This window comes from Populus euphratica, unplaced genomic scaffold (assembly GCF_000495115.2).
Source record: "Populus euphratica unplaced genomic scaffold, PopEup_1.0 scaffold8.1, whole genome shotgun sequence".
Lineage (NCBI taxonomy): Eukaryota > Viridiplantae > Streptophyta > Magnoliopsida > Malpighiales > Salicaceae > Populus > Populus euphratica.
Genome location: NW_011499855.1, coordinates 1,116,500 through 1,130,970, shown reverse-complemented (window position 1 = coordinate 1,130,970; position 14,471 = coordinate 1,116,500). Strand labels below are relative to the sequence as shown.

Sequence of the window (14,471 nt, the reverse complement as noted above, 5' to 3'; positions counted from 1 at the left end):
CTTGGTTATTTTATTATTGTTGTTGTTGAAAACATGAAAACAAAAATAAACAAGTTTTATATTTATGTTTTCAAAGTTGCTATTTAAAAGGGGAAAAAAAATGATGAGAGAGTTTTTGTTTTTGTGGTTAAAAATAAATTTTGAAAAATTTTAATTTTTTTTAATTTTAGATTATTTTAATGTGTTAATGTCAAAAATAATTTTTAAATAATAAAAAATATTATATTTTAAAAAAATACTTTGCAAAATAATAATAATTATCATAATCTCAATTCATTCATACATGACATGTTACTTTTGGTTATTATGAAATAGAAATTGTAATTTCTTTCATTTCAACATTATATATATATATATATATATATATATATAATGAACATGATAATGATTCGAGGAAGCAGCCATGAAAAGTGGGAAAGGTAAGAGAATATTATCGATAAAGTTAAGCCATCGTAGCCTCTTCCTCCCATTGCTTTCTTCTTTTTTCTGTTTTTTTTTCTTTAACTCTCTTTACTGAACAAAAGATTCTCTCTTTTGTATTTGCAAACATTGTAGTGAGTATAGACTTCAATCAGCTTTTATATATATATATATAGAAGCATAGTGCGTTTGAGGAAGCTTTTCTTTATCTTTTTTTGCCCATCAATGGACGAGGACGAATAAAAGATCAATGATAGAAAAAGGATGGAATATTTTTTAAGATCTGCTTTGCTTGCACTTTCAAGTAATAATTATGGAGTGCTTCATCATGTCAGGAAAGTGTTCCATGATAGGTTTTGGTACAGAATAACTCCAGAGAAAAAACAAAATGCCTTTTCTTAACAGCTAATCCAATCGCACTCAAACGCCATACCAATAAGCCAATGAACAAGAACTGTTCGAGTTCTGATGATAAGGAAAGGAGTCTGGAAAGCACACTATGTGAGGCCAACCTCTTCAAAAAAAAAATTTGCAGTTTTTCTTTGAATTTAAGTCTTAAAAGATAACCATGAGTTCTGATCTTTTCTTCGAACCCAGTAGACAGGATATCCTAATGCAGTGTTCTACCAGCACTAAGAAAATAGAAAATTAAATCAACCTTTGCATTTCTAATTTATAATAATTTGTTTGAAGGCCACACAACGTAGAAGGTAGTAGTAATAATATACGAAATAAATCTTGATTTTATTAATACTAGTTCTTGCACCATCTCTGATCTTGGTTATGTAGTTTATTGTGAAAATTTCATGGATAAAGCTCGGCATATTAATTTAGAAAAGGCTGTTATCCTACCATCTTGGCCTAACAGCGCTGTTTTGGTGCTTCTCTACTGGCACAATAAGTTGATGTTGCTAATCTTGAACAGATTGTTCATGGATGATTGCTTTTAGGGGCATGCTATGCTCACATACATGATTTGGTTGTAGAGTACCTCATCCTGGTTCCTAAGCAGAATCATGCATAGTTTTCAGTAATGTACTTCACTTGAATATAGAAAGGACACAGCTAGAAATGCTATGTATCCAAGGCTTGAGTTAGGCTATCGTTTATCATGCAACAGATAAGCTAGCCTTCAATAGCTTCCTCCAAGCCATCCCAACTCTGCTTATTTCGAAGACATGTTCATCCTTTATATCTTCTATGCAGTAACTGATGATGGTTTCTACGAATAATTATCTGATTTCCATCAATATCAATACACTCCTTTCAGCTGATCTAGGTTTGAATAGTTTATTCTATGTCTCTTATCCAAATCGGAATAGGTGCAGGGCCTTGGCAGGTGATGCTTAAACGAGCAGATGGCTCATACTCTTGTGTAGCAGAGAGTGTGACGCGCTTCACACTTGGTGAGGTATGCATTTGCTTTTCCAGACAAGCTGGACCTACTTCCCTTAGCTACCAAGTGCTTGTTATATTGCTATCAACAATGTGTGACAATAAAAAGATCACCTGGATTTCCATGATGTTAGTTGCATGATAAGTATTGCAGTCTGCCACTTGGTAGGAAGAAGATGTTAAACTTGAAACATCTTCTGATTGGCGCAGTTGAGTTAGCAGCAGCAAGCAGAGAAGCACACATCAGATGCTTATTGAAAGTCAAGCAGCGAAGTTTCACGCGAGGTTTCGGTGTTGGAGATTGATTTGTTCTTTCTTTCATCATTTCCTACCCTATGTATTTTATACCCACTTCAATCCTAGTTTCCTTTCATAAATCTCATTTATGTATCTTTTGATAAAGTGAATAACGCACAAACACGCGGCTATTGTAAAGAACGCACAGGAACTTCGGTCATGTTCTATTCTCTGCTTAGTTGCAGAACGCAATGCTCGACTGAGCCCATTACTGTTTAACCCTTTGGTTTGGAAGGAAATGCTCCTAATTTGACAGGAGCACATAGAATATTGCAAGAATTATGAGATTCATCATGCTTTGGTCCAGATGTTTGCTTGACTTCTGATTTCTGTATCAGTGCCCGGTAAGAAAACAGTAGAAATGAACTACAAGACTCGGCAACTCAAACATTACTACTCGACCTGGGAAAGAATACAAGTTCTTGAATTTGTTCAAGGATTTTCATTCTTTCTTGGTTGAAATTTTGTTCAAATTCTTGTAGAGAGTCGACAGTTAATCTGCATGCACGGTGTCAAATCTTACACCAGCCTCTAATGAGATGGACAAATTTAAGACAAGCTGTGAGTGGTTTGCTTTTAGATGTAAGACAACGGACTTAACATGTTAATATACCCAAGTGATGTTTCAATAACCTTATTTGAGGTACACCATAGCTAATTTGCAAGGCGCTGCTGCTAACAATACAAAATATAACATAATTTGGTTGAACAGGTTGAAATGATACTACTCTCTACTTTCCAATGATAAAAATGTATAAGAATATCCAGATAGATAAAACCATCCCTGCTTCCACTTATTACTCCTCACTGAAGTCAGGTTCTGGAGGCCTCTGCAGCTTCATCAAGGCTCTGGAATTCAAGCTGCGAAGCCTGTGTCCACGAAGAGCATTGGCAGCAAAGCGTGAAGCAAGGATTGTTGCACCTAGTCTAGCAGAGCCATCATTTTCGTCAACTAATGCCCTTTCATCATCATCTTCCTCGTCATAATCTACCTCCTCTTCCTCCTCCTCTTCTTCTAGGCGACGAAGTTCTGCTGCTCTCCTCCTGGAATACCGGCGCCAAGCAGCTTGGATAAAGCAGGAAGCCCAAGTCCTCCATTGCTGAGAGTAGAAACGGAAGGTGTGTTGCAACTGCCTGCTATGAAGACGCCTAAATTGAGATGCAACAAACTTCAGCTCTTCAGCTTCTAAGGCAAAAGCTTCTACCTCAGTCAATGCCCTCACTGTCCTAGTTGATAATGGCAAATTACCGAGAGATTTAGGGTCCAGTGCCCAAGTCAGAAGCTCCTCACCACAAAAGTCCCCTTCTTTCAATACACCTCTGTTGAAAAATCCACTCCTTCCACCATCTGTAGTTACACTCTCCAGGCGTCCGCGAATGATGAAAAGCATCTCGTCAACTGGATCCCCTTCACGGACGATGTAAGTCTCTTCTGTATACAAACTTGGCTTCAGTCTCTCGCAGATGGCATCCAACAATGTTTCGTCCATGTTGGCAAATAGAGGGACCTGCATAACCACCATGTTCAAAGACATATTTCCACAAAAAGTACTGGAAAAAAGCAAACCAGAGGAGCATCAAAGATAACACTAAAGAATAAAAGCATACTTACTCTTCTGACCAAATTCAGACAGAGATGCCTCTTAATATCCCTTTTAAGATCTTTTGGTAGACTTTGAACCAAAGTCTCTTCATCCACTCCACGAGTTTCCAACCATTTGTACTGATCATAGCGCCTAACTCGCTCTCTAAGATCCTGCGGAAGCAAGCGATGATGCATCCACTGCTCAGAATCACGCCTTTTAATCCTCATCTCCTCTAAACGAACAGTAAGAGACTGAAGGTAGGTCTGTTGCAACCACAAGAGAGCTCAAATATCAGTACCATTATTCAATGATGTTTCTTCTGTTTGATGAATTCTAGAGTGGATCAATATCAATTACACTGGTTGGATCAGCTAAAATCACAGTCCCCAATAAGGTTATAACACGAATTCAATGACAGGAGTAGGCTCAGCATTGATAATATATATATATATATATATATATATATATATATATAAAAAATATTTATATAGATATTAATTATTGGAGGCATCTGAAACAAACAAACATTCATGAGCATTCATAGAAAGTGGAAATTTTAACATACCTGCATATTTCCAATCAGAAGTGCGAAGAGGATAAGACCAGCAATAGCTAATAGTATAGAAAAGATAACTTCCAAAGGATAGGTGCTTGTTAGTAGGCCCTGACCAAGTGTACTGTATGAGGTAAAAACACCAAATGCTTCAAGTAAATAAAATTCCAATAACAGAAATAATTTCTGAATTCAAATTTCAACATCAATTTTAAAGATGAACGCACAGATGACAGTTGGGAAGTAAATGATTGTTCAAACCAAAGAATCTTCATAACAAGTCCTGAACATGTGGACTAAATTTATGTGCTCAGAAAAGTTTATAGTTTTCTTAGAATACTTCTTTGGTAAATGAAGTAAATGATCATAGCTCGGAAGGATAAGTAGTTGATAAATAAAAAATCAAAATGCTCTCCAACATTGACTATTACTACTGGACTGAGAAGTTTCTATAAACTATAGATATTGAAATCCAGGTTCTTACAACTCTGATATAGGCTGGAAAAAAAAAAAAGAACGGCAAATTCATTTTCGTAACTTATTATGTTCTTTTGATTCTTGTGCGCATATATCTCAGTGGACTAGACTCAAATTTTGACAAATTGAACAGGAAAGCTTTTTGCAGAATCATGATACCTCGAATTTTGTTGAAAATGCAACAAAGAGATGTGCTAATATCTCGTCATGTATTATGAACATAAAGATCAGCTACACAAGATACCTCAAATTTTGCAGGCCCCACCATAAACAGTAAAAGAATTTGGAGACAAAGTTCCTGGATGACACAATGTCTGATGACATAGCCTGGAAATAGATTCCATAATTAAATCGTGGATTATCATCTTTGCTAACAGAACATTTGTTTCCAAGAACCTTATCACTTATCCTTCGCCAACCGTGGAAACCTGGCAGTGCTTTGTTGCCACAATACAAGAAGTCTATGTTACATTTCCCACTTAGAATGCAAGCTTCTCTCCAGCATGTATCTTTGCGTTCAATGGCTAGTAAATACCAGAAAGCACCTGCTATCTGTAAAGTTGGACCTGAGTCTGGTCAGATAAATTTGATAAATTGCTCCAGAGGCATCTTTAATCTATTTTAGTAATATTTGTTTTTAAGAGAAAACTAAGAAACTTAGGTTCTAGAATCAGTAGACAATCATGTTGAAAGTCCATAAATCCATTGTGAAACATTTAGGATTTGGAGCCATTTCCCTCGCATTACGTTTATTCAAGTTAAGAACATCACAATCCACAGAAACTAACCGAACTTTGTTGGGGTGGTTATCTTCTTGATTTCCTTGGAACTTATACAAATGTTGGTGTAAAAAACAATGCTGCTACTCCTATCCAAATATCCGAAGACCAAACAGAACTACTGAAACCTAGCTGCATAAAAGCAATTACTTACATGACTGGCAAGCATGTACCAAAGCAGATAGTACGCAGCACCAGCAAAAGCACTCTCAGCGAAGGAACCGGCAGTCTTTTTCAGGTCTGACCCCAAAGGCAAAAAGCGAGCAAACCTTGGGATGTATTGAAGAAAAACAATAATTAGCAATGCCTGCTTGGTAGCTAACACCTCCGAGCCCTTCTTTTTATTGTTAAGATATTTCCATACCACTATCTGCAGAAGAAGATAATTTTAGTATGTACCGTATAGAGTCAATGACATTTATTCATAACAAAAGGGGGGAGGAAAAAAGATATAGGCTAAAATTTAAGAATGCAACAATGTCAGAAAGAAGAGAAGTAATTCTCAAACCTGAGGCAGAGGTAGCACAGAGAGAAAATCAACAAAAAAATAACGGCTTAAATATCTGGTGGCTATCTGTGTAGGTTCAATCACAAGTTCACCTCGTCCGAAAACCCTTGATGATGGTGCAACATAGGCTATTCGAAACTGAAGAGCCATGCGAATCAGATAGAAAACATCAAGTAGTGTCCTCATAGTTGTAATTGTTGCTGCTAAATTTGTATCCATACCCAGACAGGCCATCCGATAGTTGAAGACAGGAAGATAAAAGAACAAAGGATCAACGGATACTGATAAAATGCATGATATGATCAAAAGCCTATTCCATAACAGAAGAGATTTGTCTTGAGGATCAAAAATCATCTTCTCAGACACCTTAAGGTCCTCTGGAAACACTGCACGAGTGACTCCTGTTCTAAGTGATCGTCCAATTGTTAACATTCCTTCTGATCCTCTTTTCACCCCATACCTAAGGGATTTTGAAGCAGTTTTCTTTTCAGGGCCAGCTATGTTAAAACCATCTAAATTAAATCTCATTTTCTTCATTCCTTTCTTATTAGAGGTCACTGGTAATGTATCAAAATCATCCAATCTGCAAGTTCCCAAAACAAGCCAGCATTGAGTTGGATATAATTCATTAAAAAAAACGCAGATAGGTTGTTGCTATTTACTACAAAACACTCAAGACCAGAGAAGAAGGCAACAATAATAAAAGATGAACACAAGGGGATCTAATGTACCTTACGAATTTCTCCTTCTGGCCACCAATATATTGTGACTTGTAGTTACAATCGAACATTTTGCGGAATGGGGAACATAGATACCTTTCAAGGCAAGTTACTAGCTACCATGATCTAACATCACTCAATATATAGAAACTCCTGCACAGCCAAAACAAAAACGTTTAAGATACCACTACCATGGAATGGAAATCCTTGGACATGGGAAATAATCAACATTCAATGGAAAAAAGAAAAAAAGAAGAAGCAGCAATGTCTCTTTCAATAGGAAAAGTGTGCATCGATAAACGCAGCAAAATACCAAACTGTAAATGCACCATCACGAGGAAAAAGTACCAATTTTCTATGGTGGTGGGATGGTACAAAAATTGATGAAAGTACTCAACAAGAAGGTAATTATCATAGGTTTTCTATCCTTCCCTATTCATGAATCATTCCTCTCTGATGGATCTCTCTCTTTTTACTTTCAAACAATAGGTAAAAAAGGTCTCGGGCCCAAATTTCGTAGGAGATGAACGTGACAGCATACAAATTAAGTTGGGAAGGACTCTAGCCCTATGATATCATCCCCTCCATGATGGCAGTGGCATTGATGATATTGACGTAGAAAACCTACACACCCTTCCAAATCTTATGGGACCCTTTTTATCTCTCTTAATTATGCATTAACCGGTTCTATTATAAACAGAGAAATTTCATGATAGAAAAATGCATATCTGATTCCCAGATGCGTACGGATGATTTACAAAAGATTGAGGAGACATTTAAACTCAGCTACATTTCATCAAAGTGCAAGATTTTATTACAAGGGAAAGATTGAACGGACTTACAGAGGCAATCCTTTTAGCTTCAACTACACAATTAATGAGCCCAGGAGAAATTTTGAACAAAAAAAAATAGGGAGAGATTGAGAGGTATAGAAAGAAATAGAGCACGAAAAGGGTGGTTCTAGAGGGTTTTTTTTTTTTCCTCCCCGAGTTAGACAGTTATAACGGTTACACAAAAAGATTCTGAATACATTAAGGTGATATCAAGCTAAATCACTCAACTGACCAACATGACGTGTATCAAATTTACTCTGCATTAGCTCATGGAGAAATTTGTACGTGTAAAAAGGCCTTGTTTTCTTTTTTAAAAATAATAATCACTAAATCAAGCTTAAATTTTATCAATATATTATAAAAATTATGTTATTTATATGATTAAAACGATAAAAACATGTCCAAATCCAGCTTAGAAGTTACTAATTAAGATTTTCTTTTAATGTATTTGAATTTTTTTATATATATTATAGAAAAGTTTCGAGAATTTTCTCTACAATTAAAGGCTATAAATTACATCAATAAATTGTGCATAAAAATCTTATTTGAGATAATTTTTAAATGGAAAAAAAATGTGAGTCTTAAGGTTTACAAACAAATTTATCAAATATCAATAATCCTAGTGATATAAATCTTGTATCAACCATCAACAATGTACCATAAATTATTTTTGGAAAATTCTAAGTGTGTGTGTGTGTGTTTAATTCATATTCAAATTTATATACCCTTTAAACATCATATCAAAAATTAAACGCCATTCTCATCGTTAATTCGAAAGGAAGAGCAAGGCAAAATGGCTAATGTCATGGCAGTTCATCATTCGAGAGGGAGGGAAAATCGTACTAGTGAACCCAATAAATTATGTGCGCAGGCCCATATGAGCCCAATAATACAGTAAGCCCAATTCTTTTAAGGTACTCTTCTCCCCTGTTGCCGCCGTTGTAGTTTTATTGAGCAAAGCTATCAAACCTGTACGGAACTGACCTGGTCTAGGGTTTAGGTTATTGGGTTGTTGGATTTAGTTCTAGGTTATTGGGTTGATTCAGTTAATTATTTGACCAAAATAATATTATTTTAGAAATTTTTTTAGTTTAATAAAATTTACTTCATCTAATCTTATTTTTTTAGTTTAATTTGATCTAAATTACAGCGAAACATATTTAACTCAATTAATATTTAAAATAATTTAAAATAAAATTCAATTTAGGTAAGGTTATAATCACTAAATTTATACCAAGTTAAATTTAATATTTAATTTGATCAATATTTAAAATAATTTAAAATAAAACTCGAGCAAGGCTATAAGTCATTAGATGCACGCTGAGTCAAGTTTAATATACATATTTATAATGAGAGAGATTTTTTATTTCATAAAGGCAACATGAAAACTCATTTTCCCTTTACATGAGTCGGAGAGTGATAATGTATTAGCAAGAGAGTAGTAATAGACAGGTTCTCCGATCGGCTTTATTATTTTTATTAGTGATGAAATTATTATTTTTATTTTATTTTAAAAATAAAGTATTAAGAATTTTACATTATTTCTCGTTGTTATTATAAACACAGTATTGATTTTAAAATATCATTCTAGTTCTTCCATTCTCATTACAGAAATGATAAACGACGACGATTCAGTGCCTTAAAATATATAAAAATAAAATAAATTGTCAAGCTATAAAAACTGACGTGGTTGATAAAAAGAAAGAGTAGCTACAGCAGCCATTGATGAAAGAGCACGAAGAGTAGGGTTTTGTAAGAAGATCGTCTGGCCTTGCTTAAGAAAGCAGCGGCCTGGTCAATTTAATACAGCCCAGGAATTTGTGGAAAGCCAGCAGAGTTGCCGAAGGCATCAACGTAATTTATGTCATGCTTAGCAAGAGTAATTAAGATGTGGATTAGTTTCTTGATTAAATAAAAAACTTTAATTAGCAAATTATTCAGGCGATGAGCTGAATCTTTTTTCATCGAATCCGACTGTCCTTCCCTAAGAAATTAATTAGTTGTTGAGGATTAAGATTTCTATTCAAAAATCATAGGTCCAAGTCCTATAAAACATAACATGACGAAGACATAAAGTAGAATCACAAATCTTAAAATTAATCCAAAAGAAAAAATTGTCTCCAAAAGTTGAGCAATGCCAAATAAAATAATCTTCGTTAGACAATGACTTCTCAAACCCGTGTTTCTGAATTCTTAAGATATTTTTAAAATAATTTGAATTTTTTTATTTTTATTTTAAATTCATTTTAACATACTAATATCAAAAATAATTTTTTAAAAAATATATATTATTTTAATATATTTACAAGCAAAACACACTCTACAAAAACAATCATTACCTCCCAAAAAAACCCTTTATTATTTAACTCTCCTTTTACAAAAAAGTAAATAAAAAAGAAAGCATGATCATAAAGCACAAACAGTTTTTCTTTATGGTAAAGAAGATGCCACCATCATTTTAGTCAAAAGTAACATACTCCAATCGACCATTTGTGTTTTCACGTTGCTCGATATATATATATATATATATATATATATATATATATATAGATGAATGTGCATGTTGCATGCTTTATTCTGTGATCAATCATTTGGTTTTATTCTGGTCGATGATTGCTCGTGACTTTAAATTAGCACCACGAGAGCATCAAAATTGGTCTCGTCAATTTAGAAGTAATCTTATCCTCGAGCTGTTAACATTCCTTCTTCCAAGCAACGTACATGTTCAACATGGCTGTGAATACTGTATTGACCAGCAGGTCCGCCGGAGCCTATACCGGGGTGGTCCAGCTAGCCACAACGACCTCATGCTACACGATGGACATTCTTGTTTGTAATATATTTGATCAATGGTCAAATATGTTTCTTAATTAACTATAATCAGTTAATAATTAATTCAACTCTGACTTTCAAGATTAGAAAATGTGATTCCTCAAAAACTTGGAAAAAATTGATGCCAACTATTCTAAAGTTGGTAGCACCGTTTCTTCCTTGTCCAAAACAAAATAAGTTAATGATTAATAACCTATTAGCATACAATTTCAGGGTTGATTTTTGTTTTTTTTTTTTAATTTTTAATTTTTATTTATTTTTTACTTTTTAATATTAGATTGATTAAAAAAATTATAATTTATTTTAATTTTATTTTTACAGAATTATCACAGTTTTATTATCAGAATCACATATTTAACATGTTAGCTTAAATCAATCAAATATTAATATGTTTTAATATTTTTTAAAAATTATATGTATTAATATTTTAAAAAATATATCATTCAATATTTATTATATTTTAATTTTATATAAAAAATATGATTTAAAAAAATTATTTGATTAACAGTGCAGTGCAGACCAATAATCTAGTAGATACTAAAAATGATTTATTCATGATTTTTCTTGTTTTTTTGTAATGAAACCTGCTTTTATCATCAGGATAAGTTTTTTATTTCAAAACATTCTTCTAATAGAAAAACATATTTCTGTCAAGAAAAATACATGAACAAAAAAATAGAGTTTTTTTATTAAAAAATATATTTTTCCTCTTTAATTCAAGTTATTAGCATTTTTATGAACATCTTTGTTTATTAACATTAGCTTTTATTCAATAAATCATAATGCTAATAAAAACAACGCATATTATTATCAAAAGAAGAAAAATTACATGAATAAGAAAAAACAACTTTCACTTGGAATTAAATTTCTTCAGAAAATTTTAACCCTTGCATTTCTTATTAATAGATTTTGAAATACACCACGCGACAACAAGTGAGCACTATATGTGTGCATCAAAACCTCATTAATTATCAACTACATTAATGATGTAAAACCATCATTTTTTTAATTAATTTCTCTAAGATGCCCTGGAGACTCTCAATTATATAATTATGTAAATTTTAGTTCCAAAGGAAAATGAATTAAACAATATATTTTTAAAAATAGAATTGATAAGCATATAAGAGCTCACGAATTAATTCCTAAGAGCTTTTTAGCGTCCAAGTTTTAAACTCCCATCACAAGTAAAAAAAAATAAAAATCATATGATTATTATATAGAAATTTATATTAATTAGCATAGATTAACATATATTGATCGATGACAAGGATTAGATAACCTCTGATTTTGAAGATAGAGAAACAAAATGACAAGAAAAATTATAATGACGACAAAACTGACAAACTTTAAAAAAAAATTATATTATTCTATGCTATATATCCAAGGTATTTATTTAATTTGCCTATAGCTAAGCCATTTTTTATACATTATCAACTCTACCCAAAAGAAAGAAATGGATAATCAGCAATGCTTTTCTAAAAATGGAAAAAGTGTGGTGTAGAAAGATATTTAGATTTAATATTTATTGTTGGTTGCTGGTTTAGTTTGTAAATAAATAAATAAAATATTTATAGATTCTCTCCTAATATTTATAAATGTAAGTTTTTACTATGTAATAAATTAAAATGATTCTTGTAGAGGGTTTTCTAATGCTATAATATAGATATTTATAATATCAAAATATATAACTTGAAATTTAATATGTTAGGAAAATTAATTTATTATTAAATTAATTTTTGTAATTAATTGTGATATTTGTACTATTAAGATAAAATTGAATAACAGTTATTCAATTTAATTTAAAATATAATTTTTTTATTAATGATTATATGATTTCATCAACAGTTATATATTATTTTTTTATGTATGAAATCTTTTAAAATATGTTACTATACAAAAAATAATATACAATAAAAATAGATTTTTTATTGGGTTTTTTTTAAGGTTTAGAAAATTTATTTATATTTAAAGGTTGTTTCTATATGAGAAAAATTAGTATTTTTACATCTTTAAATCAACTCTATATTTATCCATCTTAAATATTTTCTAACACTTGCAGGGTTTAAGCTGCTGTTGGACAAAATTTATCAAATATATGTGAAAGTTGATATAGCTCTTCAACTGTTTACGTGAACAGCATTGACTACAAGATGTCATGTAAAATTCTATTTTGAATATATCTTAATTACTCTCTGGTCTCTGCTAACTTTTACTACTGTTTCTTGGCATTTTCCTGCGTATATACACACGCACGCACGAACATGCAGAGCAGGACATGCAAGAAGCCACAAGAACTCGAAAACAGAGAAAAAAAATACAAAGACATCAATGGAGTCAAGGTCAGAAAAGAGTGTCCAATGTCTCAACTTCCTCTTGGTGGACGACCCCACAATCCACTACGTACCTTGCATGTGTTCTCCTGCTCACTGCCGGCTACAGAGCACAGACGCAAACTCTGTGTGCAGGACAGCCATTATCACACAGCAACATTCCACCAATAACCTTGCCATCGTCTTCCTGAGATCTTCTCTTTATTTTTCTTTTTCCTCGCTGAAACAAATATTTATAAACTCCAACAAAAATATCCTCGTTGCTTTTGTGTAATTAATAGAACTTTCTCATGTTTGTGCATTAATGGGATACGCTATGATAATAAGAATGATTTTCCTCTATCCGAAAAGTGTACCTCCTGATAAGGATTAGCCTCTCGAAAGGACCCGTAATATGCAATACCAAATTAAAAGGGGTCCTGGTTTTATCGTAGCATTGTTAGCTGCCGCTCTAGATTTATTCGAACTATGGAATAGAATAGTAAAATGATTGATTATTTTGCTTTTTATCGACTTGACAATGGGGATTATTGGTCTTCTCGTTCTATTTTTACAGTAAAATAATTAATATATCACTAATATACCATCGGAGACAAAAAAAAAAAAAAAAACAGGTGGGATAGGGTATTTTTGGACTTTTAATTTTAAAATACATCAAAATAAACAAAATATTTTTCAATTCAAATTGTCTTTTACTTTTTTTCATTTTAATCCTTTCTTGTGGTGTTGTTTTTTTGTTATCTGCAAGTCATATAAGAAGAATTTAGTATTTTAGCACATGTAACATTTTATTTAATTATAAAAAGTTGGAATGCTCTAACAACAAGACACATATGCTCGATGATCAAAATTTAGCTTTCACGACAAAATTTTAATCCTCGTAGCATTGTCTTCATTTCTGAATTGCATGTGTGGCGCAAATAAATATTAGATTTTATGCTTGCTGTTGTTTTTTTATCTCTTTCTTGGTTTTAGAGCTCTCCCCTGTATCTTTTTGAAGCAGCCTTCGATTTTTTTTCTTTTATTTTGGTTCATGTCTTTTTTTTGTTATTTATTTTTAAATGATTTATAGAATTAGAGTTTTCTTTCAATTTAATTATTTTTTGATTTTTTTATCTTTTTAAATTTGATCCTCATTTTTTTATTGTAATTTTTTTGTTTTTAATTAAATTATTTTTTTAATTACATCTCTCAATATTTTATATTATTTTTTAATTGAATTATTTTTTAAAGTTCATCTTTCAATATTATATTTTAGTTCATTTTATTTTATGTGAGCCCTTTTTTATATTTCTATTTTTTCGTTTTTAATTTTTTTATTTAATTTTTTTAATTTAATATTTTATAGTTTGAGATTTTGTTAACCTTGTAGGTCAATATATATCCTGTTGTTGTTGATTTGCTGCTAATTGAAGTAATTTTGATCATCTCAAACAGTTTAGGATTATTACCTTCCCACAACTTCAGTTTGGTGCAGCCGTTCAACTTCTTCACAAAGAGATCATGATTAAAGTTGACGGAGGCAATTTGCTGAGGAAACAAGCTATCGGGACACTTCATGACCATATCCACGTCAATTTATGCGAGCCAATGTGCATGAATTCTAACTTTATTTTGAACCCTGGTGTTATTTTAACATTAATGGAATTTAGTTTTAATATTATTTATTTTTTAAAATTTGAAAAAAAAACTCACCTTCTAATAAATATATTTTTATAGATTCAGATAAATAATTAAAACTT

At 32.0% G+C, this 14,471-nt stretch overlaps 1 protein-coding gene and 1 long non-coding RNA gene across 3 annotated transcripts; one reads left to right on the top strand and one right to left on the bottom strand.

Moving 5' to 3' along the window:
• The first annotated feature begins 1,266 nt into the window (after positions 1 to 1,266).
• LOC105122917 (uncharacterized) lies at positions 1,267 to 2,331 on the top strand. Of its 2 annotated transcripts, XR_841765.1 has the most exons (3): positions 1,267 to 1,638; positions 1,749 to 1,831; positions 1,970 to 2,331. It is a non-coding gene; the product is annotated as an uncharacterized LOC105122917 (long non-coding RNA). The 2 variants fall into 2 exon arrangements; XR_841764.1 differs by having other exon boundaries at positions 1,267 to 1,831.
• A 335-nt stretch (positions 2,332 to 2,666) lies between these two features.
• Positions 2,667 to 7,665, bottom strand: LOC105122916 (putative cyclic nucleotide-gated ion channel 7). The gene is made up of 8 exons (XM_011022297.1): positions 7,577 to 7,665; positions 6,747 to 6,887; positions 6,016 to 6,598; positions 5,662 to 5,877; positions 4,973 to 5,280; positions 4,264 to 4,375; positions 3,725 to 3,961; positions 2,667 to 3,620 (listed from the first exon to the last, which is right to left on the bottom strand). Exons 2-8 carry the CDS (start codon positions 6,803 to 6,805, stop codon positions 2,910 to 2,912), a joined length of 2,226 nt encoding a protein of 741 aa, XP_011020599.1. The 5' UTR covers positions 6,806 to 6,887; positions 7,577 to 7,665; the 3' UTR covers positions 2,667 to 2,909.
• Positions 7,666 to 14,471: the final 6,806 nt, after the last annotated feature.

Bases quoted from the DNA above. Each gene is read 5' to 3' on its own strand.
- LOC105122916 (XM_011022297.1), bottom strand. From the start codon at position 6,805: ATGTTCGATTGTAACTACAAGTCACAATATATTGGTGGCCAGAAGGAG. The intron at 5,878-6,015 runs GTTTGAGAATTA...CTTCTTCTGCAG, and splicing joins CTGTGCTACCTCTGCCTCAG to ATAGTGGTATGGAAATATCT. The intron at 3,621-3,724 runs GTAAGTATGCTT...GTGGTTATGCAG, and splicing joins GTCTGAATTTGGTCAGAAGA to GTCCCTCTATTTGCCAACAT.